The 26,303-nt window shown below is 36.0% G+C and overlaps 5 protein-coding genes across 6 annotated transcripts; 4 read left to right on the top strand and 1 right to left on the bottom strand.

Moving 5' to 3' along the window:
- The first annotated feature begins 31 nt into the window (after nt 1–31).
- On the top strand, nt 32–8,816 carry tgs1 (trimethylguanosine synthase 1). The gene is made up of 15 exons (XM_077724590.1): nt 32–382; nt 470–537; nt 767–882; nt 977–1,058; nt 1,757–1,846; nt 2,485–2,961; nt 3,470–3,596; nt 4,154–4,240; nt 4,388–4,544; nt 5,061–5,355; nt 6,080–6,238; nt 6,332–6,478; nt 7,316–7,534; nt 7,956–8,032; nt 8,250–8,816. The coding sequence occupies exons 1-15, from the start codon at nt 246–248 to the stop codon at nt 8,361–8,363; spliced, it is 2,352 nt and encodes a 783-aa protein (XP_077580716.1). The 5' UTR covers nt 32–245; the 3' UTR covers nt 8,364–8,816.
- Nucleotides 7,897–13,848, bottom strand: blvra (biliverdin reductase A). The gene is made up of 7 exons (XM_077724588.1): nt 13,656–13,848; nt 12,972–13,094; nt 12,561–12,680; nt 12,241–12,338; nt 11,235–11,342; nt 10,487–10,655; nt 7,897–9,686 (listed from the first exon to the last, which is right to left on the bottom strand). The coding sequence occupies exons 2-7, from the start codon at nt 13,088–13,090 to the stop codon at nt 9,431–9,433; spliced, it is 870 nt and encodes a 289-aa protein (XP_077580714.1). The 5' UTR covers nt 13,091–13,094; nt 13,656–13,848; the 3' UTR covers nt 7,897–9,430.
- A 345-nt stretch (nt 13,849–14,193) lies between these two features.
- On the top strand, nt 14,194–18,283 carry coa1 (cytochrome C oxidase assembly factor 1). Its single transcript, XM_077725104.1, has 5 exons — nt 14,194–14,635; nt 14,898–14,991; nt 15,360–15,511; nt 16,058–16,134; nt 17,001–18,283. The coding sequence occupies exons 2-5, from the start codon at nt 14,898–14,900 to the stop codon at nt 17,113–17,115; spliced, it is 438 nt and encodes a 145-aa protein (XP_077581230.1). The 5' UTR covers nt 14,194–14,635; the 3' UTR covers nt 17,116–18,283.
- Nucleotides 17,012–21,992, top strand: LOC144202117 (C-C chemokine receptor type 3-like). 2 transcript variants are annotated; one of them, XM_077725102.1, is made up of 3 exons: nt 17,012–17,141; nt 19,586–19,686; nt 20,758–21,990. In XM_077725102.1, the coding sequence occupies exons 2-3, from the start codon at nt 19,671–19,673 to the stop codon at nt 21,849–21,851; spliced, it is 1,110 nt and encodes a 369-aa protein (XP_077581228.1). In that variant the 5' UTR covers nt 17,012–17,141; nt 19,586–19,670; the 3' UTR covers nt 21,852–21,990. The 2 variants fall into 2 exon arrangements, with proteins under 2 accessions (XP_077581228.1, XP_077581229.1); XM_077725103.1 differs by lacking the exon at nt 17,012–17,141 and having other exon boundaries at nt 19,595–19,698; nt 20,758–21,992.
- Nucleotides 21,993–23,078: 1,086 nt separating this feature from the next.
- LOC144201434 (C-C chemokine receptor type 3-like) lies at nt 23,079–25,758 on the top strand. The gene is made up of 2 exons (XM_077724049.1): nt 23,079–23,259; nt 24,507–25,758. The coding sequence occupies exons 1-2, from the start codon at nt 23,235–23,237 to the stop codon at nt 25,604–25,606; spliced, it is 1,125 nt and encodes a 374-aa protein (XP_077580175.1). The 5' UTR covers nt 23,079–23,234; the 3' UTR covers nt 25,607–25,758.
- Nucleotides 25,759–26,303: the final 545 nt, after the last annotated feature.

Here is a 26,303-nt window from a genome sequence, read left to right as displayed (position 1 = left end):
GTGGTTATTTATATGGTTGAATTTAATTGTAAATTAATTATTTTTTGAAAATGTACGAACTAGAGAAAATGATTTGCGTAGAGTTACCCAAAAGGAATAATCATAGACTTCAAATCATAGCGAGAGGGGCGTTACGGAAACACGCGGTCAATCTTTCTTTTATTCTGAAATTCATTTGCAGGAAAAACTCACAACACGGAAGTATCGCGTGCATGCGACGCTAAAGCCAAAGTTTGTTGAAGCTGATGAGGTCGCGTAGACGAACAGATTTTGTCATGATGCTAGAAAAAAATACAGTGACAATTTTGGCTGACATATTTTTCAGTAGAAAAGACACATCCGAAGAAATCATCCATTGTTGCTGTTCCAGAGCCTTCGTACAGTCAGTGCACTTTTCACATGGCAAATACCAATATTGTGTATTGTAACCAAAACCAATACTTGTCTTCTTTTCTCTGCTTTCTCATAGTGATCGGGAGCTTTATCGGTCGGATAATAGACTTTTCTCAATTGACATCCCAGATGATGCGATATGTGGTTCGTTATTACAGCATAATATTCTCATCTTCTGATCCGCTTTATCCTCATTGGGGGTGCGGGGGTGCTGGAGCCTATCCCAGCTGACTCCGGGTCAGAGGCGGGGGACACCCTGAATGTTGTTATTATTATTGTCTCCTTTTGATTTCAACGGGAGCCTCTCCCTGATGAAAGCGAAGCAATTTTACATTTTAATCATGTTACATCATTCCCCTATCCACACAAGTAGAAAACGTGGAGGAGGTTGACGAGAAAGAAGAAGAATTTTTAGATGAAGAATCTCAGCTGATGGCCAGCATGGGTCTACCAATTGCTTTTGCCAGCTCATCCAGCCAATCTAAAGCGGTACATTTTTGACAGTAAATGTATGAATACTGTGTGAATTGAAGTAATGTCAGATCTCCTCTGAATTCATTAATTTATTTGAAATATGTGGCAGGAGAAACAATTCACCAAACGATTGAGTACATATCAGAAGGATTATCATGAAGAAGATGAAGATTTACAGTTTACCAGTAAAGGTAATGCCATATATACTACATCATTTGTTCATCTAGTACAGGGGTAGCGAACAAGTGGCTCCTGGCCAAAAACATTTTGTGTATATGGGTAGGCTCTTTGCCTCTTTCATGTTTCTCTTATCTTTATTTTCTTTTAAAAGACAGTCAAATTCATAAGGGTCTATTACAAACAAACAAATATTTCGAAAATAATTTGGTAGATTGCATTTTTTTCATGCTGCTCTTTGACTCTCACAGTTTAAAATTTTAGCTCGTTTGTGTCTTGTTCACCAGCCCTAATCTAGTATTATTCATTTTATAACAATTAGAATGATTAATTTATTAATTTAAAATAATCAAGTCTAAGAAGACTGATGTTCTATTTCTGACGATACTTATTCCGCTGTCTTTGTTTCAGCATGTGTCTTTTAGAATTTACTTTTTTTTTTCTATCTAATGAAGACTATAGAAAAGTTGCACTGCTTAATGACAATAACAAAAGACCAATACATGGTCTCAATGCTCCAGGATGTAATATGTCATTTTTCTTGCCTTGTGGGTTCAACCAGTTCAAGCATGGTCTGTAATGTCATTACACAAAGCATTTTGAGTCAGGACAGGACAAATGAACAGGGCTTAACCTAACTCCTCCCAGACTATAAAACCCACATCAATGAAATGTATCCTTCCACTTCACTGATCTGTTTATTTTGACTAAGTTTGTACAGATATCATTGATCCCAAGGAGGAAGGCCTGAGTGAAGGAATAGAAACCCTTCCTACCAATGATGGCTGGGAGACATACTGGGGTAGGCCTATTCCACTAAAATACTAGTTCAATTGTGGATACCTTCTCTCTATTGTATTGCATGTCTATTCACTTAACACAATATATAGAATACACTAACATTGCATTTCATGGAAAGTTATTTCATGTTTTAATGCAGAAGTGGGCAAACTATGGCCCGCGGGCCACATCCAGCCCGCTAGGCCTTTTAATCCGGCCAGCCGACGTTGTCCAAATAATTGTTTTTTTTTTTTTTAAAGATGGCGCCGTCAAGCGGACGCCAGTGGCAGTAGATCTGTCCACTCGTATTTGTTTTTCGTGTTTTAAAGCCCCTCTATCTTTTTTAAATTACATTTTGATATTTTTTAATACATTCCTTTTTACTTTACTTTGTACTTTATACTTCTTACTTTAATGATGAATGATGAGTATGTTAATACTTTTGTCCTTTTTTTCTGTTTATGTTTCATATGTACTGTTAACGGATGCACTTTTTTATATGTATCGTATCTTGTGCTGACCTGGCCCATCTGTCAAATTTTTAAAGTCAATATGGCCCCCGGACCGAAAAGTTTGCCCACCCCTGTTTTAATGCCTAAATCAAAATTGACTAAATCAAACATCAACTGTCCTTTCAATTTATTGATCATTTTTCTAAAGCTCGGCAAGGTGAAACACTTCTGTGGAACAGCTGGGTGGAAAAACATACTGATGAGTTGCACAATTCCCAATGTGCCAACGCCCCATGGGACGACCCCAACACAAAGGCTGCCTGGGATCAACACACCACAGACATGTACTATTACTTTTGGGAGCAATATTCATACTGGGCAGCACAGGGTTGGACCATCGACTCATCCTATGACGAGTACACAGAGGGAAAAGCCGAGCCGATAGATGGCGGCGTGGAGAAACAGTCAGGGGAATGGCTGGACCCGAAGACTGATGATGTTGAAGTTTTAAATGGTCTCCTTGAAGCAAGTTGCACTGTACAATCACATGGGAACATTTCAGATGATATTACTGAGTTTGGAGAAAAACAGCTAGAATACGTCTGCAGTTCTTGTCCAAGTGATGGAGGACAACATGACAAGCAATCTGATGTTTCCTCAAAAGAAGACAGAACACAGCACACAGGTAATGACTAATCAGATCTTAAAAAAACATGGCGAAATAATGCATGCTTCCTTCAAGTTCTGGAGTTGATTTATAGCTCTGAATATTCTTCTTGTGGATGATAAGAACCTAGAGAGTCTTGTTGCATAAATGTTTTAAATATGAATTTTTGTTTGTTCATTGCAATTAATTGCAGTGGTGCGCCAAAAAAAATTCAAATGAAATAATTTCTTTGTTCTGAAATTCATGCAATGACATTAAATGCCTACTCTATTCTAAAATCATACTTTAAAATATGGATTTATTATCCTTTTTCGGATATTTACAGTTGTTTGATGATCTTCAATAATAGCATGGGGAAATTATTAAAAAATAGTGTTTTTATTAATGCATTCTCCAGTTTTACAATATTGATAATTAGATAAATAACTCAGGTTATTTTATTGTGATGGCAATACATAAAATAAAAAATCAATGCAATATAACTCAATCAAGCTTGTTTTTTTTTCTTCATTAATTATTGTTTCAGATGATTCCCATCAGACTTCTGGCAGCCACAACACACTTCCGAGCTTCACACATCGTGTATCAAATAGGGAAGATGATGACGATGATGAAAATCCTTTGAAAGGCAAACCCCATAAAATAAAACGCAGGTGAGTTTGAATATATACTTTTGTATTTTTTTTACCGTAACACAAATGAAGGTAAAGATGGAACTCATAGAGGTAATTTCAGTATTAATGTATCCCACGTGCCACTATAAAACAGCAAAACTTAAGTAAGTTTTCTCTCAACTCAATTTGACCATGTTGCCAGGGTTCACATGATTGACATATTGTCGATAAACAGCCCAAGGCCAAAAGTGCCAATATTCTTCACTGAATGGAAGGTTAAAGGGGTATAGTGTAAATTATTTGGCCTGAAGCAAGAAGAATAAAGGCAAAAATACAAATAAGCTAGACAAGGGAGATGGAAAATAAATGGACACAGCAACCGTTTTTTTTTTTGTCAAGCAAAGAATATTGTGGTTGAATCGCTATAAATATTGGAAAAAGCGTTACTATGGCAAAAAAATGAAAATAGCAGTGTTGATGTTAAAGAATCCTTGAATAAAAACATCTTTTTAAGTCAAGTTTTATTTCTGTTACAAATGTCAGTTTATGAAGTATGAATTAGTCTCCAGATTGACACATTCACCTTGTACCTGCAGTCATGAATTGGATGTGGAGGAGAACCCACATCTAACGTGCGATGAATCTTGGAGCAAACTTGGACTCAAGCACAATCCAGAATCTTTGTACGTCTTACAAATGTTCACTCCTTACATTTTTTTTCTTTTTTTATTACCCCTATTCTAGTTTGTTTTATTTCCATCATATTAAATCTCATTCATGAGTTATTCATCCCCAAAAGTAGGTATTCACACATTTTTCCCATGTCTTAGGTTCGACAGTGTTTTTAACTTTAAACCCAGTTCAAGTCAGAAGCGTCAGATGCGGTGGTGCTCCAAGAAATCTGGTCATAATGTCAACAAACATATTAGATTCAGTGACATAGAAGAAAATCAAACACAGCCACAATGCACCAGCACCATCCAAAAGGTAAGGATGATGTTTTAAGTTTTTGTAATGGAGGGATGAAACCTTGAAATTGATATAGTACCTGATAAAATAAATGTTGTTGGGTAAAGAAAAATATCTCCCTTGATGTTCTGACTATTGTAGTTTTAGTTTGGTCAAATGAAGTCTGTCATGAAACCCATCTGTAGACATGCCGTTGTTTTAAAGATGATTTAAAATAAGATGGCTTGTTATTATGGAGTTAGTTGCCTGTGTTCATACCTACAAGTTGTGTTTTCTGTCCGTTTTCCAAAATATATCCTTGTATGTGTCCAAGAAATTACTAAAAAGGAAACAAAAACACAATTTGCCTTGTGCTGGTTTAGATTTTAACAGTCTACAAAAATAGGGCTTTCTGTGTGTTACCAGTGTTGCATAGATACAGGAAATGTGTACCAAATTGAGGAGTTTATAAGATCCAGGTAAAAAAAAAAAAAAAAAAAACATAAACCTGTCAAATAAACTGATCACTAACACAGCAGTCGGTTTGTTTTACAGGTCCAAAACTTCCTTGAGAAGATTCAGAATGAGGCACGTTTGATGAGTGAGCAGGAAGGGACTGAAGGGAGCATTCAGTCAGAGGAGAGCCCATCTACTTCAGTTTCAAGAGAAACCACTGAAAAGAACAATGCACATGGCATTAGTGAAACAATAATTGAAGAACCTCCTGGTTTGTTGGACCCTGAGGAAGAAGAAACTCCTCAGATCCAGCAAGAGGAAGAATCCAATAGGCGCCTTGAATGTCTTGAAATCCCCGAATTTCTCTTACCTGACAGACATTCAAGTGATGGTGGTGAGTACAGAACATTTTCTTATTGATATTCACTTGTTTGAGAAGAAAATGACATTTCTGGGCTTATTTGTAAAGCACAAATTAACACCAGGTGATTTAACGTTATTTACGTAACATTCTAATCAGCAAGACACAAACCAGAAATGCGAATAAAAACTTAAATAAAAGGATGTGTATAAAAAGAGTTAAAAACATTCATTCATTTTCCAAATCGCTTAGACACCTAAGGGCAATTTAGATTATTTAACCAGCCTACTTTGCATGTTTTTGGGACATGGGAGGAAACAGGAGTACCCGGAGAAAACCCATGCAGTCCTGAGGTGAACATGTAAACTCCACACAGTGCTTTCCGACCTAGGATCAAACCCTCATCCCAATAATAATGAGACTGATCACCCCCCACTGTGCCGCCCAGATAAAAACTAAAACAATGAATACAACAACAAAAATGGAAATAAAAATACAAGAAAATGAGTCAAATCTGAGTAAATATTTACAATAATCAAAGAGGTCTTACGCATTTAATTTTCATGAGTGATTCTGCCTATTTAACCTCAGAGTGCAGAAGGTCCCCACCTTGTGGACTTCCTGTGTGTGGCTCCAAATTTTTTACCTAGGTCTACAATGTCTTGTGTGTCTGTTTAACTACTGCAACCAATCAATATTGGCTCTTTGTAAATTCTTGAAGGTGAATAAACAAATCTATGTGTTTTAATTGTGAAAGAGGAGAAGAAGCCCGTGAAGAAGGCTAAAAAGAAGAATAGACGATGGAAGAAGCAGCCAATACCAGAAGACATGGCAGCAGAACCAGGCCTGGCTAAATACTGGGCTCAGCGCTATAGACTCTTCTCACGCTTTGATGATGGAATCAAATTGGATAGAGGTCTGTTGGAACATGTCAAGGGTTTATTGCTCATTTCTGTTTGCTTCATTATCATTATGATATACAAAAAACATACATTGTTGCGCATTCCAGAGGGCTGGTTTTCTGTAACACCAGAGAAGATTGCCGAGCACATTGCCCTCAGAGTTGAGTCGAGCTTTTCCAACACTCAATTGATCATCGATGCATTCTGTGGCGTTGGAGGAAACGCCATCCAATTTGCACTCACGGGAAAAAGAGGTAACTTAACGTTTTTATTACAATATGAACTATATTTCCTTGTACAGTTGAGAGCTACATTCAATATTAGAATACAGGGACTCAATGTTGTCTTATCCATTATGGATTTGAAATAGATTGCCTTTGTTGACTAAAAAATTAAATCCCCTTGCAATCTGTCTCAAGGCTCTGCCAGATGCCTTGAGCAATTCCATTGACATATCATGACATCATACCTGTCAACTTCTACATTTTTGCTGTATTTTATAGGTTTTTTTGATCATTTCAAATTGTGTACACCGTATAACAACTTTTCTATAGAATTTTTTTAAGTACATTTTTTTTGTAAAACCAATCTCGTTTTATCCATTTCGGCTCTAATCCGGATCGTCTCGGTCACTGGTAGCAGACAAAATCATCGTCGAGTGCTAATATTGTCATGTTTTAAGCATGATAAGGACACACATTCATTCCACTTTCACCCATCTGCCTTTTCACTATATAAATATAGCCAGTCAGAAAGCAATGTACCCAGACAGTCAAGCTGTCTGCGTCATTCAACGACGTCTACAGAATCTTGAATTTGGTGCATACACATTTTAGGCTTTTTAGTAGTGCGCCCTATGTGAGTAAATATGTGCTGCGTTGCATTTGTGAGTTTTTTATCGCTTAATAAGGGGAATTGCAATCGTTAAATAGTGGAGCAATTTGGCCGAGGTTGACAGGCATGCGACTTTTCTAAAGATTGTCTGTCTTTCTTTCTTCAATTTATATTGGAGATTGTCCATGAATTTGAATGTCTAACATGAAAATTGTTCTTCTATTCTCTTGTGCAAACGTTCCCTTTTTACTCTTAAGTCCTGGCTATCGATATCGACCCAGTACGTTTGGACTTGGCACGCCACAATGCTTCTGTCTATGGCGTTGCCCATCAAATCGACTTCCTGCAAGGGGATTTCCTCCAACTGGCGCCTCATCTCTGTGGTGATGTCGTGTTTTTGTCCCCTCCTTGGGGAGGACCGGATTACCTGACTGCTGAGGTGTTTGACATTAAGACCATGATGGACCCAGATGGATATCCTTTTTTATGCTTGACTTTTACTTCTAAAGTGTGTTGGAGAAGTGTGTTTGAAAGAGTATTTGTTATTAGTAAACCTCTGCATGAAACCAATTCAAATTGTTTCCAACTTGAACCAATCTCATAAAAGCAACAAGAGTTTGCAATTAGTATAGATAGAATTATGTAAACACTGAGTTTTTACTGTTGAACAGTTGAATTAAACAGTGGTAACTTGGCAGGCTTTCGTAAATTGATCAGTTATTGATCGAGTGTTGCCTATTGTAAAGGTTGTATTACAGTACACCTCCAACAGATAGGCTCCAGCAACCCCGTGACCCTAGTAAGGATAAAGTGGTTCAGAAAATGAGATGAGATCATGTCAACTTAGATGGGTTTTATGAAATATTTATTGTTGTCTTTCCTTGACGGATGTCACATTTCAGATTTTCCATTTGGCCAAACAAATCTCAGACAACATTGTGTACTTTCTGCCTCGCAACGCAGACATGGACCAGGTATGAATCCCTTGTGAAATAGTTTGGGCACACATAGTGTCATTGAAATGACCTACAAGTACAATACATTATGCTTCACTATGGTTGTGGTTGGGTAAAATGTTTACATATATGCAAGTAGATGATGATGTGGTACATTTGACACCAAAGCCAACTGACAGAATTGATGGGGAAAACTTGAGAGTTCATATAACATGGTGTCTGTGTTTGTCAACAGATTGTCACACTGGCTGGCCCAGGAGGGAAAGTGGAGGTAGAGCAAAATTTCCTCAATAATAAACTGAAAACCTTGACTGCTTACTTTGGCAGTTTGATCAAGTCAGACACATAAAACTTGCAGCAAACAGACAATCCTCTAAATGATTATTTTATTTGTTGCTATTTTTAGTGGATTGATCATGTACTTAAGTGCTGCAGTAGTTTTTTCCCCCACTACTTTTTAACAAGAGGTGTATTTGTGTAGGTAAAAAGTTACAGATATTTGATGTACTTATTTACTATACTATTGCATTCTGATCTTTTTTATAGTTTTTTTTTTTTTTAAATGGTTTGTATTAGTGTTGTCCCGATCACATTTCTTTTTGCATGTGAGTGAGAGTGAGTCACTGTACATATTTTACATTGGTAAACCTATTTAGTGAATACAGTTAGTCACCCTATTTGATAAATTAAGCGATTTTAGTTGTATTTTCTTGACTTTTTAGTTTGTTAATGATGGACAATTCCTCTTTTTTACAATTGTCTGTTGCAATAATGTAAATGTTTATATCAACATTTTATAATACGCTGTGTATTTCAATATTTTGCACTATACTTTGACTTTTTTTGTTATTTTTAACCCAGTAACTGCCATGTGATCACGTTTCACTGCCCGTGACCTCAGAAAGACAGGTGAGCGAACGCTTTCAGCCCCCCCAAACAAATTGTATGGGGGGGGGGGGGGGGGGGGGGTTCTGGCAGCTAAGAAAGTAATTCCTTAAAATATAAACAAATATTGAAAATGACATGACACAGCTCAATTTTCAATCTCGTGATCAGATTGGGTACATCCCGTTTATGGTTACCCGCCATAAATCCATCAGCTAGGATTAGATATAGCCTATCGGGTGGTTGTTAAAAGCACAGTTGCTGCAACACAGAAAAATAACCATTCATCTTTTTAATTGGTTAGCAGTTATCAGATACAAAAGGAATTGCTCAAGTATAAGTGTCAGTTTGTATCGGATAAGTTACATTCCATACGTCTCAATGTTGTTGGAAAATGTTCAGTAACATGCTAAAATGTGTTATAAATAATGCAATCCAACGTCACTCACGTTACGGTAGGAAATCTAAGTGCACACTGGAAAAATACATTCAAGTTTACAACAAGAATTAGTGTACAATGCAGAAGGCTTTTTAACAGTCGCAGAGTTGCTGTATTCTGTCTGCTAGTTCAGAGCAGTGTAGGATCCTCATTTTCTCTTTCTGAATGTCCTCTTGGCTCACGTGGCCCATCAGCTTGGAGGAGAAATGTATCAAATCTTGCATGAAAAGGCCCACAGCCCCTCTGGGTGATGGCGGGATTTCAGTTAGTGATCCAGACTCAAATTGAAAGTTGATATTTTTGGCTCTCTGAAGGCCTGGTCCTCTTTCCTCAATCCATGTCAGTGGTCTAGAGGACAAAAGTACAATAAAGCATAAGTTTACATTTTTTTTCTCAGTCCATATCCCAGCCATTGGGTGGAAACTTTCTATTTAACCATTGGTCAATCCCTACATAGGCTTTTTATTATTTGAAAGACAAATTAGTGTTTAATTATTTTTTTATTTGTACATGCTAATGGTGAACCGACGGTGGACAGGCGGGAGAGTGATTACTGACTCGGCCAGAGAGATACGGGGTCGAGAGTTCGATCCCAGGTCAGTCCTCACTGTGTGGAGTTTGTATGTTCTCCCCAGGCTTGTGTGGGTATTCTCCAAATACTTTGGTTTCCTCCCACAACTCAAAAACGTGCATAGTAGGCTGGTTGAACACTCTAAATTGCCCCTAGATATGAATGTGAGCGTTAATGCTTGTCAGTCTCTTTGTGCTCTGCGATTGGCTGGCCACTAATTCAGGTTCCTATAGTTAGCTGGGATAGACTACAGCACCCCACACGACTCTGGTGAGGATAAGCGGTTTGGAAAATGAATGAATAGTGGTTAGTCGCTTTCCATGTTAGATTTGTCACAACTTAATTGCTATTTTTTTTTAAATATTGTAAATACTGTAAAATATTTATCAGTGTTATATAAAAATAAATGTGTTGTAGGCACGTTTGACATGGTATTTTTTTCTTAACTAGTTTAAGACATTTTCTTCAAGAATTGGGATTTCAACAATTTTCTGTGAAAACCTACTCAATCACTATTCACATATTTGTATACAAAGGTTGACCTTATTCTGGTAAAATAAATTACTACGTATCTCACTTTTGGTCAGCAGTTAGCATCTTTGCCGTCATCTTGCTGTAGTTTTTGCTAATGTCCTCCTCTAATGTTGCTGCAGTTACAGCAAGCTGTCCGAACAACTCAACTAACCAAGTGAGGCGTGCAATGCCACTAAAGGCCATGAAACCGAATCCAGGCTTCAGAACTCCACCTAGAAAAAGACAGACAACAATAAGAAGTGTTGTTCAAGGTAATTTTGAAAATTAAAATGTTACACTTATTGTAATTTCTATGAAAAGGCAGTCAAATTACATTATTAGTTACTCAATTATGAAAGTAACTACCATATTTTCCGGACAATTTTTAGATTTACTGAGACTCATACTCAAGTATGACTTAAGTTTTTGTTTTCTCATTTTTAGGCAATAGTTATCTGAAAAAGTTAAGTTAACAGATGCGTATTAAGCCCATTCTCAATTTTACTATTGTTACTTAAATGTATGTTTGTTCTTAATTTTTGATCAAATACCAAATCGCCCTCCCAAAAGTGAAACAAATATATGTTTTTCTTTTTTGTTGTGTTTTCTTTAGCTGATGTGACTTATCGTTCAAAAAATACAGTATGTTACTTAACTTAGATTAAAAAAAAAGTATAAAATATTATTTGGATGACCACCAATACAGGGTTCCTACACTAATCCATTATTCTGGTGTCATAAAATTAGGCACAAAAATAAGACAAAAAAACAGCAGGTTACAGTTATACTAGTAGTATCAAAGTAAACAACACCTGTAAAGTGAAGAGTTCCTTCTAGCAATGTTTTCCCTTCGACTTCCTTCTTCAGTTGTTTGAAATCTTCTGAAAAAAGTTCTATGTGCTCCTCATGAAGAATCAACCCTAACACAAACATAAAATGAGTATGTTTTTGACTACCAACCTATTAGTCAACTAATGTGTTTACAACAAAATGGAAACCCCAAATCATTTACATGAGTTCTATTTAAAACTTCAAGTGAGAAATTAGTGAACCTATGAGATTTGTTCAAATAATAGTAGATATATTGTGTGGAATAAGCTGTATGCAAAAAATGCTCTCATGAGGGAAGAATATTTGAGTATTTTGATTTTAAAAATTGGAAAATGGATTATGATGAGTATAAGACGATGGTTTTTCAGAAGTGAAAGATATGATAGAAAAAAATACGTATACGACTGCTCATCTATTTGTGCTGTCCATCAGCACCAGCTTGATTCAAGGTCGAGGGAGCTTATCACTTATTTGACCGGAGGTCGTTGATAGGCAGGATTCTGTGTCTGCGCCCCGTCTGCGTCGTAAAATTCATGAACGGTTCTTTCAATTGGTTCATTTTTAGTGGTTTATGGTTCTTTTTAGGAATTTGGAATCTTAATCACGGGAGTACAAAAATATATTTTTAGTATTGCCGATTTACAAAAAATAGCTACAAAAATATTTGTCGACGTAATTCTACGCGATTTTCCCACTAAAAAAAGCATACGATGAAAATAGTCACAAAAATAAAATAAAAAACCTAATCGACCTTTATTATTTTTAATTCACAATCATAGCTATTTTATAAACAGGTTGGTTACGGGGGAAAATCACTTCCAGGTTAGATGGCAGGTGAATATTTTACCCTTAACAAGATCTAACAGATCACAAGGAGCAAAACTTAAAATTGGGCACAATTTTCTTCATTGCACCTCTCGGCAAAAGGTAATAAATTGAAAAGTGAGTTTCAAAATGTTAGTTTCTGTGCACTTAGTCACACTTTACCTTTCTCTTGAGCCAAGTTCCAAAGTTCCACAGCAGTTTTGTAGTTTAGAGCCATGGGATACTCCACACAGACATGTTTCCCTGCCTGCAGAAAAGTTCTGGTGGTACAAGAAAAAAACATGAAGTACTAAGTATAAAACTACGTTTTACTTGAAGGCATTTTATTCATTCTCCATTGAAAAACCAGACACATTTTATTTTTTCAATATTTTCACATCTGTAAAAAAAATGACAAACATCTTAGCCAAAAATTTTAAGATATTTTGTTTTAGTTTCACATAATATAATAATTTCAATGTGGAGACATTAGCTGTGTATACCTGACATTTTCCTCATGTGCGAAGTTCTCAGTGCAGACAAACGCTACGTCAATATCTTTTCTTTGGAGAGCTTCTTCTACAGTAAGCTGACTTACTCCTTGTTCACTCTCCAAACTTCTCCTTTTGACCAACAAAAAAATGGAGAAAAGAATATTAATTAAAATTTTAATTTTGGAATAATTCGGGGGTGAGTTATTCGATTCCTGGTCATACAATTTTTAAAAGACTGAGTTTATATTATTAATAAATGTGACATAGTTTTAAATCTGAAGATTTTCAGCTGGTGGTGTGCCTTGATATTTTTTTCAATGCAAAAAGTGCTACAGAGAAGATTGGGAAAGTTTGAATTTGAATTTTATGAAGGATTATTATTGAGAGGGTCTGTGTTAAGGCATGTATTAGAGTTGTTACCTGGAGATGAATCCTTTGACAGTGAGTTTCTCAGCAGAACTACCCTGGTGTGGAGCCAGTATGTCTCTGATTCTCACCCAACCTGCTGTCCCAATGCCCACCACCACAGCTCCAAACATTCTTCTATAAAAATAAAAAACAAACATTAAAAAAACAGACAAGAAAAAGACAGACATGGTACGCTGATTGGACACTATAAATTACCCCTAGGAATGAATGTGAGCGTAAATGGTTATTTGTCTCCTTGTGTCCTGCAATTGGCTGGTCACCAAACCAGGGTGACCCCCCCACCTCTGGACTGAAATCAACTGGGATGTGCTCCAGCACCCCCCGCGATCCTTAGTGAGGATTAAGCGGGTCAAAAAATGGAGATGAGATAATTCTAATGGTTAACAAATTTTACTTTTTCAGTGGATGGAAAAAAACACATTGTGGGGATGTTATCTAACCGGTTATCTAAGCCTTTTTTCCAACAATAAAACGAGCCGAGTCATTTTAAAGACACATTTTTTCACGGACAGATGTCAGAAAACGTTTTCCATAATAGGTTCACATTGAAGCATTCATGCACACATTCATACACCTGCTAAACCCCCAAAAAATATGACTTGTCATTATACGCGTTATTCAAGTCTTAAACAATGTTTATGCGTTCTATTCCGATATTTTCCGGCTGTTACTTACCTGTTTGACGAAGATCTTTTGCGTTTTGTAATATGTGGAGGAGTGTTATGACACCACCTGAGTTGCTGGATGAGGATTTTAGAAAAGGCACACCCACTAACTGGAGCGTGCTATCTTCTTCTTTAGTGTAATATATTTGCCGGCTGGCAAACCAAGATTTGGGTGCATTACCGCCACTTACCAGCTCGGAGTGGAGAGCAATGGGAAAAAACAACAATTTATAGTTTTGTCAACGACTGCTTGAATAAATCTACATAAGAATGTAATCATTCAAGTATGAACCATAAACTCTCATAGACTTGAACTTGTCCACCCTTGTTGACTGGTTAAAGAGAAAAAAATGAAGTTCAAGATAATTTTGGTACACCCGTATGCTGCAAACCATAGATAAGATAAGTGCACGCCCCCTTTTTTCGGTATTTATATTATCTTTATTAAGATAATTAAACATAAAAATCGCGGACTGTTTATCAAATTAATGTATTTATGGTGTTGTTTTTTAAGGACTAATTGTTTTTGAAAACCACGCTTTTAGAAATAATTTTATTTTTGAAGGTGTTTTTTTTTTGCTCAGGTAAAAAGAAAATTAGGAAAATCACGAAAAACAAAGAATAAACCTTTACAAAAAATGATTACTATATACATACAGTCGAGTTGTCCCAGAGATATTACATTTTGAGGCTAGATGTGTAAAAGTGCCAATATTTCGACGGTTTATAAACGCTATGAAGCCGTATTAACTTGGCAATCAAAATCAACAATCAACGCCATTTGAAAACCTTTCAAACATCAATTTAGCATTCTATAACTCTTTCGAGGTACAATCCGTTGACTTTGATGTTATGTTTATTGAATGACTCCGACGCAAAATGGCCAACGAATGACAACCCCGGTCCCAGTTGGCTCACATCGGTATCAGCTATCAATTCTTAAAGCCACTTTTGCTTAAAGTGAGGGTCAGACTACCGCTCACTTCCAAGGTAAATGTGTTAAATATTTGTCTGTCAGTTAATGGAACATGCAAAATATCCTGAAGAAATTGTTGTGATTTCACATTATCTGCAATGCATGTCGATTGGTCATTGAAAATAGAGTCGTGCATTTCTTTAATTGATTCTACCACATGTGAATGAATGGCAACCATTTCAGCTTTCTCAAACTACTTTAATGTAAAGGGCATTTTTGAAGAACTCAATTTCATGCTTTTGAATTCCTTTTCTTTTCACTTCTTTGCCACAAAAGATGAGGGTTCCCACCAACAAACTGCAGCAGCTCACCATATTCACCACCTTACTGACAGGAGGAGGGGTTGGGACGATGTACTACCTAATGCAACGTGAGTATAAAGTACTATTAATAATATAAAAGAAGGTTGAGGTCGTTTATTTCAGCAGGACTTCTGCAAACATCGATTTGGCATTCATGCAATTGTGTTATCCAGTACTGATATGTACAAGTATTAAATAGGAAATCTTTAATTACAGGGGTAACAAACATATCATCTCAATTTATAAAGCCTCACAATACTACCTATTGGTTTTTCAAACTTTGTTTTTAACAGTTATGGGGGTCTGGATAAAGCACTCAGACACACACAAAATGGTAAAATTCAGATGCAGGATTTGGAGGAATCACACATTTATTCCTTGTGACGTAATGTCAATCTGATTGTTTATTTTTTTTTTTTTTTTTGTATCGCATCAGAGAAATTTGCTCAGTCGGACTACCACAAATTGGCGCTGCAGAAGTTGGAAGAATGCACAATCGCCATGGAGAGTTTGGGTGCCCCACCATTAAAAATTCACAAACTCCATCTGACTGACAAAGACAATAGGATAGACCAGCAAATAGCAAAGGTACTGTATCTAAAAAAAAACAGCATGGTTAAATATAAACCTCTAATGTTCTCCATACCTACGCTGTGCCACAGTTTTTTTCTCATTTAAAAATATGCACAATACATCAAATATTTAAAGAGCAAACTCACCATTTTCCAACTGATGATTTCCACATTACTACATAAAAACTCATTTACAGTATACTGAAGGTGCTATAAAATGGTGACCAGTAAAAAATGAAAATCTCTGCAATAATGTACATCTATAAAATGAAGTTATTTCCTCCCAACATGCGGGATGAAATAAAGTTCTAATCTAAACTAATCATTCGTGTTGTGACATCACATGTTTGGAGATTTGTTTTCTTGTTTGGATGGGGACAAGAAAGTTAAGAAGGAAAAATAAATTAGTATCTAATTTTATTATTAAGCATTTTCTGTCAGTTTTTTGGATGAATTTATGTCCGAAATGTTGTCTGCTATCACTTTAAGGTTATCTGTTGTAGCATGTCAAAACACTTCATTGCACATCTTCTAATTTATTCAAGTTTTGTATGTTTTGCAGATTAAGATCCCTGTGACTGGTTCAAAAACTGGTGGATATTTATATACTTCTTCTATCAGAGATCCAAACACCAACAGGTGTGTTCATTCTGTTAAACTTGGAGTCAATTTCAATTATTTAAGAAATGTAGTGTGTAGTTTTATAACACCCATATAGCTTTGTGATAGTGAGTGACTCTTTCCAAGTATTCTCATTTTCTGCTGCAAAAAGAGATGACTCATTGAATAATTGGAATACTGCAGTTTGGTATTTGGATGGTTTTAATGATTTTGCCCTTAGACACCTCACCACCAGATTGCAAATAAAACAAAGGTGACATGGGAATTAACTGATAATAGATTCATAAAAAGGTTCATTCAATACTATAATATATTGTACTCTACTATATGATGCAATACAACACAACTCAACACTATATTTGATACTATTATTGTTACTATATTACGAATTACATTTGAAATGTAACATGAATGGTTATCTGTCTCCTCATGTCCTGCGATTTGTTGGACACCAATTCATGGTGTCCCCCGCCTCTGGCCTGAAGTCAGGCTCTAGCACCCCCTGAGACCTGAGTGAGGATAAAGCGGTTTAGAAAATCAGATGAGATATTTGAAATGTATAACTTGCATGCGGCGGTCCACTTTAAAAATAAATACATTAAAAAAAAAAAAGGTTAGCTCTTCCGCATCACAGTTCTGAGATCGTGGGTTCAAGCCCAGGTTCGCACCTTCCTTGCTTGTTCTCCGCAAGTTTGCGTGGATTTTCTCTGGATACTCCGGTTTCCCCACACATCCCAAAAACATGTACGATAGACTGGTTGGACACTCTAAATTGCCCCTAGTTATGGTAGGAAAGCAAAAATGATAAAACTCTTTACAGTAAAAGACTTACTGTGCAAGAACCAAATATTTGACTGCTTGTGTTGTTTTGTTACTCCCTGCAGATGGAGTGTTAAGCTTGCAGTTTTGAGGCTCAGAGAAGGACACACCATCAACCTTATGGATTCTCCATCATTGCCAACAGAATGCACAGAATGCGGCATGCAGGATAGAGAGTGACCACATCTTCTTTTGATGACTTTGAGGTAGTATAAAGCCTGCATCAATTACTGGAGAGTTTTAGCCATCAGGCATTATAAGACACTTCACAAGGCCTCAGTTTTTTGTTATTTAGAACACACTCAGGACGATCTTTGATCTTGTTTTTCTTGCTCATTTGAAATCAGTTTCCGGTCTACGACTAAATATTTCGACATCAAGACAAAATGGACTGCATGTCTTTGACTTTTACTTGTTTGGTCAAAAAAAAGGTTGCTTGACTCATTTACCACAACTTCCTGCTGCTTGAATCCTGCACAGAAATGTTTAACCCTTTGCAGACCAAAATCAGTTTTAGAAATGACACTGAATATTCTAACGTCATTATTTAGCCACAGTCATTTTATTAAATCAATCGAGATATTTTATTTTCATTCAAAATTACCTTCATTTTTATAATATTGAAACAACATTGAACACATGAAGTTCTGTAAAGAAAAAAAACTGCATTTCACCAGTGGGGCCTCCATCGAATTCTGAAAATGTATTAATGGACTCATCACAAAGTACTAAAGATACAAGTTATTCAAACCGCAGGGCACAATGAGACAACTATTCAAATCAATGTTGCTCTAACGTCGAATTCCTCAAACTTGGTTAGGAATATTAAATATTCATTGAATGTAATACATCGCTGAAAAATCAATATCAACTGTTATCATGCTTTGGAACCGCACTTGCTTTGATCGCAATGACTATTCAATGACCTTTTTAAATGTCTTGAAACATCTGTTTTCCTATGTTGCATTTTTTAAGAACCGTTTTTCATGTTTAATTTATTGTATGGTTGAAGTTTTTGTGGTGGCGATATACACTTTTTTTTTAATTATTTTGCCTCATATACTTAATAATGGACACAAAGTAGATATAAAACCTAAGATTTGTTTGGGATACAGCCAAATCTATCTTTAGGGGAAACTTTGAGCTTTAAGGAAGGCAAAAAGTTGTAAATAAAATACTAAATTATAGTTCTGGGAAAAAAAGAAACATTACGAAATACCCTGATGTTATGTTTATTAGTAATTGCCGTTTGACTTGAATGACATGCATGGAAGTAAACCTACTGTCACTATTATTGACTATTATTGAGGTATGTAAGTGTTAAAAATACATGTATTAAGATTCATAACCGATGTGTATTAGGGCATGCTTTCAATTTATTTGATTTATATCAGTTGAGATGAATATCCTTCTTGTAATACTATATTTTGGGACTACAGTGTTCCCTCGCTACTTCACGGTTCAGCTACCGCGGACTCAGAGCTTAGCAGATTTTTTTTGCAAAAAAAAATACAAATATTACATTGAAACAACATATTTTAGTTTTTTTTGTTATAACATGAATTTCACTCTCTCTACCCGTATTCTATATGGTGTACTGTATACAGGGGGGTAAAAAAAACATTAAAAAAATTGAATTAAATTCAAATTAAGCAATTTTGAAGGGGAATCCCTACTTCGCGGAAATTCACTTATCGCGGGTGGTCCCGGTCCCCATTAACCGCGATAACCGAGGGAACACGGTATTACGTTGCAGCTCAATTGAAATAGAATCAAATAGAGCTGTCATTAATAAATATAGTACGTATGTGAAGCAACATTGACAGAAAGAATTGTACAATGAAAAAATCGGGCATGTGACATTCACAATTTCCCAGTCCTTGAGGGATTTCTGTTGGAAAAAACATGCCTGTTTTTTTAACCACTTCAAAACAGAAGTGCAATGAGAACTACACACAAGTAGCTTGCGAGAGGGAATGTGTCAAATTGACGCCTGACCATACATGCTCTTGAACTTCCATTTAGATTTTCAAGTGGAAAGTGGCACAGCATTTTGATTTGTATCACTTTATCCTGGATTTGTACCAGAACAAATGGATGAAAATGACATTTGTATTTTTGGAGTATTGTTGGCCACTAGAAAGAAATGCCCTGATAATGCTGTCATTAAATAACTGTATATTAACAAATAATATACCTATAAGAGGGTCTATATATGTATGTAATCTGATTTCCTCTATGCCTAAGTGAAATGTACTAGAATATGAGCTATTGCACACACATACTTTAACAAGTGAGAAGACATATTTCCTGTAACTATTGCACCTTTTCTTAAATCTTTCCCATCAAGGTACACGTTTTCCTTCCGCCTTTCACATTTCTGCTCAGAATCCAAGTTTCCTTTACAATGCTTTCAAAATCAATAGTTTTTTTTTATTTGGACCTTACCTATATGCAAATAATAGTTGCCAATTTAGCCAATGATCTGCATTTGCTATTTGCATATATTGTATTGCTCCACTTGTACAATTTTGTAATATGTACATATTTTAAATAACTGCTGACACGTCAATATAATCTGAAATTCAGATGCACATGCCCAACAGCAATGTAGACGCAGATCTGATCTGTGTACACATCCCCTCTCTAGCTGGCTTCCCCACCTTCGTCTCAGTCTGCAGTCATAGACTCAAGTACTTCTTGCTGGTTTCTTTCCTGTATCTAGTAGGCCTTCCATGGAAAACAGCACTGGTAAGTAACTAAGTAAGTGTACATTTCAACAATTAACTACTTTGCTATTTACAGAAATGGAGACAGATTTAATTGTTGTGTTTCATCATTTGGAATAATAATCAATAATTGATATTATAGTTCATTCTGAAAGGCACCCAATAATGTTTTAGATTACTGTTTGGGGTTATATTGTTTTTATGTATACCAAGTAATTCTGACTGTGAGGAACATTATTGAAAAACAATTGGTGAAATAGCAGTTTACCCCTAAAATACAGAAAATAGATGTTTCCTTGGTAATTTTGTGCCAATTAATCCATGTAGGAAAGCTCACTTGTTGAATTCATACAAATATGAAATAAGCATATGCATGCGATATAGTTGAACACTTTATCTATGAGCATCAGTTTCAGTAATACCACAAAAACAACCCAACTTGGTGTATTAACTGTATGAAATTAAAAAGAAAATTGTGGCATATTAACGTTGCACAGCTCAATATGTTCTTTGGCAACACATTACTCATAAACACCATATATAATACATATTTGTATTATCAATGTTTTTGTAAAATTGCCTATTTGTGAACATATTACTATGTTATTTCAAATTTGAAGTGTATAGGTTGTTATGGTTGCAACATATAATAAACTCATTAAAGTAATTACCCCCTGAAGATTCATCATTGGCATAATTGTTTTTTGTTGTTGTTAAAGCTCCCCCGAATGAGTCATTTTTACGAAACAAATGTATTGCACTCCAGATGGGAGGTTCAGAACATTTTACTGCAGAAGTCAGCAGTTTCTGTTCTCTCTTTTGAGTAAGTAACAATAGTATGCACGTAGTACACATTTCTGCTTTAAAATGCCGACATTGTTAACAGCTTAAGAATAAAACTGAACTAATGATTCCTCCATTTAGAACTACTATGCAATACCTGATTGTAGAACACATGGTTAGTTTCATTCGTTGATTTTATGTCAGTTGCCTGTCATGTTACTGAGATCTTAGAAAAACTGAATACACATTTGAACAAAGTATGCTTCTCCAACAAGTGGATATCAACGGTTATTTTTTCTCTCTGCCGTAGGACAATTCCCAACCATGGATATGGACGATGACCAATATTCTCTCTTCTTGAGCCTTCTCAATATGAATGTGACATATGACCCAAGTTATGTAGTTAGTGAAGATGTCAAACTCTGTAATAAGGCAGACGTTAATATTTTTGGCTCAACATTCAACCCAGCTTTCTGCTATGTCAATTTTCTCCTGAGTTACATCGGTAATGGCCTGGTCCTGTACATCATCTACAAGTATGAGAAGCTGAACACAGTGACAAACATTTTTCTTCTCAACCTAGTCCTCTCCAACATCCTTTTTGCCACCAGTCTCCCATTTTGGGCGAAATATCATCTCTCTGAGTGGATTTTTGGAAATATTTTATGTAAGATGGTCAGCAGTGCTTACTTCATTGGTTTCTACAGCTCCATCCTTTTCCTCACACTTATGACATTCGACCGATACCTCGCAGTGGTTCACGCAGTGGCGGCTGCCAAGAGTCGAAAGAGAAGCTATGCCTTTATTTCTTCTATCGTGGTTTGGTGCATCAGTATAATAGCCAGCATGAAAGAGCTAGTTTTCCAGAATGTGTGGAAGAGTCCCTTCAATGGTTTAGTTTGCGAAGAGTCGGGATACCCTGAAGTTACAATGGCATTTTGGCGTCTGGTCACTTATTATCAACAATTTCTAGGTTTTTTCCTCCTCCCCTTGCTCATGGTGATTTACTGCTACACCAGTATCACTGTCCGCATCCTATCCACGCGAATGAAGGAGAAATGCCGGGCCATCAAGCTCATATTCATCATTATCTTTACCTTCTTCATCTGTTGGACCCCTTACAATATTGTCATTCTACTTCGAGCCATACAAGGCACTGGTTCGCAAGTTGAGTGTGCTGACTCAGACAAGCTGGACTATGCAATGTTTGTTACACGGAATATTGCCTACCTCTATTGTTGTATTAGTCCAGTGTTTTACACATTTGTGGGTAAAAAGTTTCAGAGTCACTTCAAAAGGCTTCTAGCTAAGAAAATTCCTTGTTTGAGGAGACACATAAGCCTCAGCAGCCAAAGCACAAGAACCACGTCACAGAAAACACCACATTCTGATTATGAGTATTAGATGAACCTAGAAAAGTATCAGTTTTTTTGTAAATAGAAATTCAAGAGAAACACGGACTGAACATTTATAAGATGTAAAAACTAGAGTTGTGATTTCTCTACTGTGCTTTTAATTAATATGGTGGCCTTTCATGGCATTTCTTTTGTTTTCTTTGTACAATTACAATAGCAATAAATGATCTCATTGGGCAAAAGGATGACAATCCTTTATTTATCTCGATCGTGCTAATCGATAGATCATTTTTGTTCATTCAAATTAGTGCAAATTGTTTGCAATTATTGATTTAAAATGAGGAAACAGGAAATCATCTACAATCTTCATTTGAATTTCATCATAAAACAGAAAGTTGGCACTCATCATTTACTTTATCAGGCCACACAAAATGATGCGGTGGGCCAAATTTGGCCCGCTGGCCGCCACTTTGACACCTGTGACCTAACTTGTCACCCCACCAACAAAGCCAAAACAACCAAAAACTAGTTCAATGCCTTGGCTGCAATTGACAGTAAGAGACTCATAATCCATTTTGGATGGTTCAAAGTGATCATTCACTGCCAGCCCTTACAGTTAAAATGGTTTGGACATGTACCACCATCAATGGCAGTGGAAAAAAAATGCTGACAGCCATGCAAATTTGAACGTATTGGATGGCTATTGATGTCAATGGATGCCAATTTCAGTACTTGATTTCCATTAAATGTATTGATGAATGAAAAATTCCACTTCCAAATTTCCCATTACATGATCTTGGACATCTATAGAATGGTACTCGGACATTTGGTCGCCGGACGTTTGGTCGCCCGGATGTTTGGTCGCCCAGACGTTTGGTCGCCCGGACGTTTGGTCACCCGGACGTTTGGTCGCCTGGACCAGGCTTTAGAATGTAGGATATTAGACTTTGTGTGTGATGTACTAATATACAACCCAAACTTTTGAAAATAACTATTTAAAAAAATCATCAACCTTCAGTCAATTTTCTTTCTTTCTGACACATACGAATATTATGATTGCTTTCGTTAAAAAGAAAATATTTAAAAAAATAAAAAAATGTCAACATTATTACAAGACATTGACATGATACACACCAGGCACCGATTCACAAATTCATTCATCTTTCATTCCAAGCATCCTCGTAAGGGTTTTGGTTGATGGTGGAGGCAGACCACACCCTAGGCTGGTCGCAAGACAGATGACCGTTTGCACCAGAAAGAATCGAGCCTGCCAGGCCTAGCTGCATCAAAGTCAGGCAAGTCAATCACTACACCATCAGGCGGCGCACCAATTCACATGAGCACATTGTGTTGCATCTCCTAGATTTACTGACTTCCCTACTTTCAAAGTCTCAGTCTGACTCAAGTGCTTCTCTGTTGTCTTCGTCCTTGAATGCCAGACATGGAAAGCAACACTGGTAAGTAAATAAGTCGGTGGGAATTTCCTAATTAAAATTGAAACTAATTAGACAAATAACGTCATATAAAAAAAATAGATATAGATATTTTGGGAGGGAAATGTACTTAAGTAACCATTAATCTTTATATTTACAATACAAATGATAATTTATTACTGTATGAATGTTAAGAATAGATTGTTTTTTCCTGGATTCTATTGTGTATTTCTTTGAAAGATATCATAAGATGCAATAGTGACATTCAAAACCATGTATGACTATATATATATATATATATATATATATATATATATATATATATATATATATATATATATATATATATATATATATATATATATATATATATATATATATATATATATATATATATATATATATATATATATATATATATATATATATATATATATATATATATATATATATATAACATTCAATGGCAAGGTAGGCAAACAAAGAACAAAATAGAATACTTTTCTAGAATACAATATATATATATTTTTTTTTTTAATTTTTTTTTTTTTTTTATTATGACTGGATCTTAAAATGTACTCTATAGATTATATCGAAAATTCATAATTTGTGAACAGTTGTCAGGTTTATTGTGAATGTGAAGTTTAAGGTTGGCTTTGTCATTGTCTACCATATGAAGTAATTCCACCTGACAATGGATCATTACATTGCTTTTTACTTCTTGTGTTTACACTCCCAAACATGATTCAACCCTAGTGTTGCACACCAAATGGTCAGTCTGAACTTTCTGTTCTCTCTTTTTGAGTGAGTAACAATAGTATACCGGCACTAATGGTACGTAACACACAATTCTCAAAAAAAGGAAACATTGTTTCGAAATCAGAACCGACAGTGAAATTTTCATAATGAATCATGAGTTTGGAACTAATGCATATGATAATTTAAACATTTACATTTCTGGAGAAACCGTGTGAGGATTGGTAGCAGACGAAAATGTCACCGCAAACTGCTAATAGTGTTGTCATTCTTTAAGCACACATTCTCTTTTCACCCGTCCGCTTTTTTACGATATAAATATAGCGTGTCAGAAAGCCTTCTACTTTGGAGAAAATTTGAGACTTTTACGTGCGCCCTATGTGAGTAAATATGTGCATTTGTACGTTTTTTTGTCACTTAATAAGGTGAATTGCAATCATTAATAAGGGGAGCAATAACCGGAAATGCCATATTTATATGAACTAATCTATTTTTCAAACATCTCTCTACCTCAGGACAATCGCCGACCATGGACATACTAATTGATGATCAATTTTCCATCCTCTTGGAGATTTTAAATATGAATGTGACATATGACCCAAGAAGTGTGGTTAGCAAAGATGAAAAACTCTGCAATAAGTCCAATGTCAATTATTTTGGCTCAGCATTCAACTCAACTTTCTACTGTGTCAACTTCATCCTTAGTTACATCGGTAATGGTCTGGTCCTGTACATCATCTACAAGTACGAGAAGCTGAACACGGTGACAAACATTTTTTTGCTCAACCTGGTCTTCTCCAACATCCTTTTTGGCAGTAGCCTCCCATTTTGGGCCAAATATCATTTGTCTGAGTGGACTTTTGGAAATGTTTTGTGTAAGATAGTCAGCAGTGCTTACTTCATTGGCTTCTACAGCTCCATCCTTTTCCTCACACTTATGACATTCGACCGATACCTCGCAGTGGTTCATGCAGTGGCGGCTGCCAAGAGTCGAAAGAGAAGCTATGCCTTCATTTCTTCTATTGTGGTTTGGTGCATTAGTATTATAGCCAGTACGAAAGAGATGGTTTTCAAGAATGCATGGGAGAGTCCCTTCAATGGCTTAGTTTGCGAAGAGTCGGGATACCCTGAAGTTACGATGGCATTCTGGCGTTTGGTCACTTATTATCAACAAGTTTTGGTTTTCTTTCTGCTCCCTCTGCTCACGGTGATCTTCTGTTATGCCAGTATCACTGTCCGCATCTTATCCACGCGGATGAAAGAGAAATTCCGTGCCATTAAGCTCATATTCGTCATCATCTTCACCTTCTTTGTCTGTTGGACCCCTTACAATATCGTCATTCTACTTCGTGCTATACACAGCTCCAGTTCAGATGATGATTGTGATTACTCAGAGAAGCTGGACTATGCATTGTTTGTTACACGGAATATTGCTTACCTTTATTGTTGCATTAGTCCTGTGTTTTACACATTTGTGGGTAAAAAGTTTCAGAGTCATTTCAAAAGACTGCTTGTTAAGAAAATCCCTTGGTTGAGGAGGCACATAAGCCTCAGCAGCCAAACCACAAGATCTACGTCACAGAAGACACCACATTCTGATTATGAGACTAAATAAAGCCCAGAAATGTATGTATTGTGAATTAGAATTCTGTGGGGAAACAAGAATCTGCAAAAAAAAAAAAAACCTAAGAAAACTAATGACGCTCTCACCATTGATTATGTTTTGCGTGTTTCTCGTATACAGTTTTTACTTTTGGTCACTGAAGAAATGTGAATTGTTATTGTTGATGTTAATCATCATGCATTCATTCTTTTTTTGTGATTTTATGTTCATCATATTCAAGCATTCACTTGCCCTTTTTGTCATAATTTATCAATTATGACAAAAAGGGCATTGTTCCAAACCATCTGGACTCCATTTCTTACATTTTTTCCTGTTTCTTACACCAATGCACATTGTTGATAAGCATTAAAAAAAGCTTTTACAAAAAAAAAATCTGAATAATATAGTAGGAAAAGTTTACTGCCTCATATTAATATAGCAACAAATTCATTAAAGCGTGCAATGTTTCGTTTTGTGTGCTGCACTTTCTGGAACAAGTAAATCTCAGACAAAAACTATCCCATATTGAATCGGTAAAATGACATGAATACAATGTATAATTTTGCATCATGGTGATACAATTAAAAGGAAAAAGATTCAAGCAACATAAGCATTTGTTGTAGCTAATTTATTTTACCAAATGTCTCTTGATGAAGTTCAAAAAAAGAAGTTAAGTACGGTACTACAGAAAATAATTTAGGATCGTGGG

Source organism: Stigmatopora nigra, chromosome 9 (genome assembly GCF_051989575.1).
Source record: "Stigmatopora nigra isolate UIUO_SnigA chromosome 9, RoL_Snig_1.1, whole genome shotgun sequence".
Lineage (NCBI taxonomy): Eukaryota > Metazoa > Chordata > Actinopteri > Syngnathiformes > Syngnathidae > Stigmatopora > Stigmatopora nigra.
The sequence above is the reverse complement of the archived record's forward strand: the minus strand, read 5'-3'. Positions and strand labels throughout refer to the sequence as shown.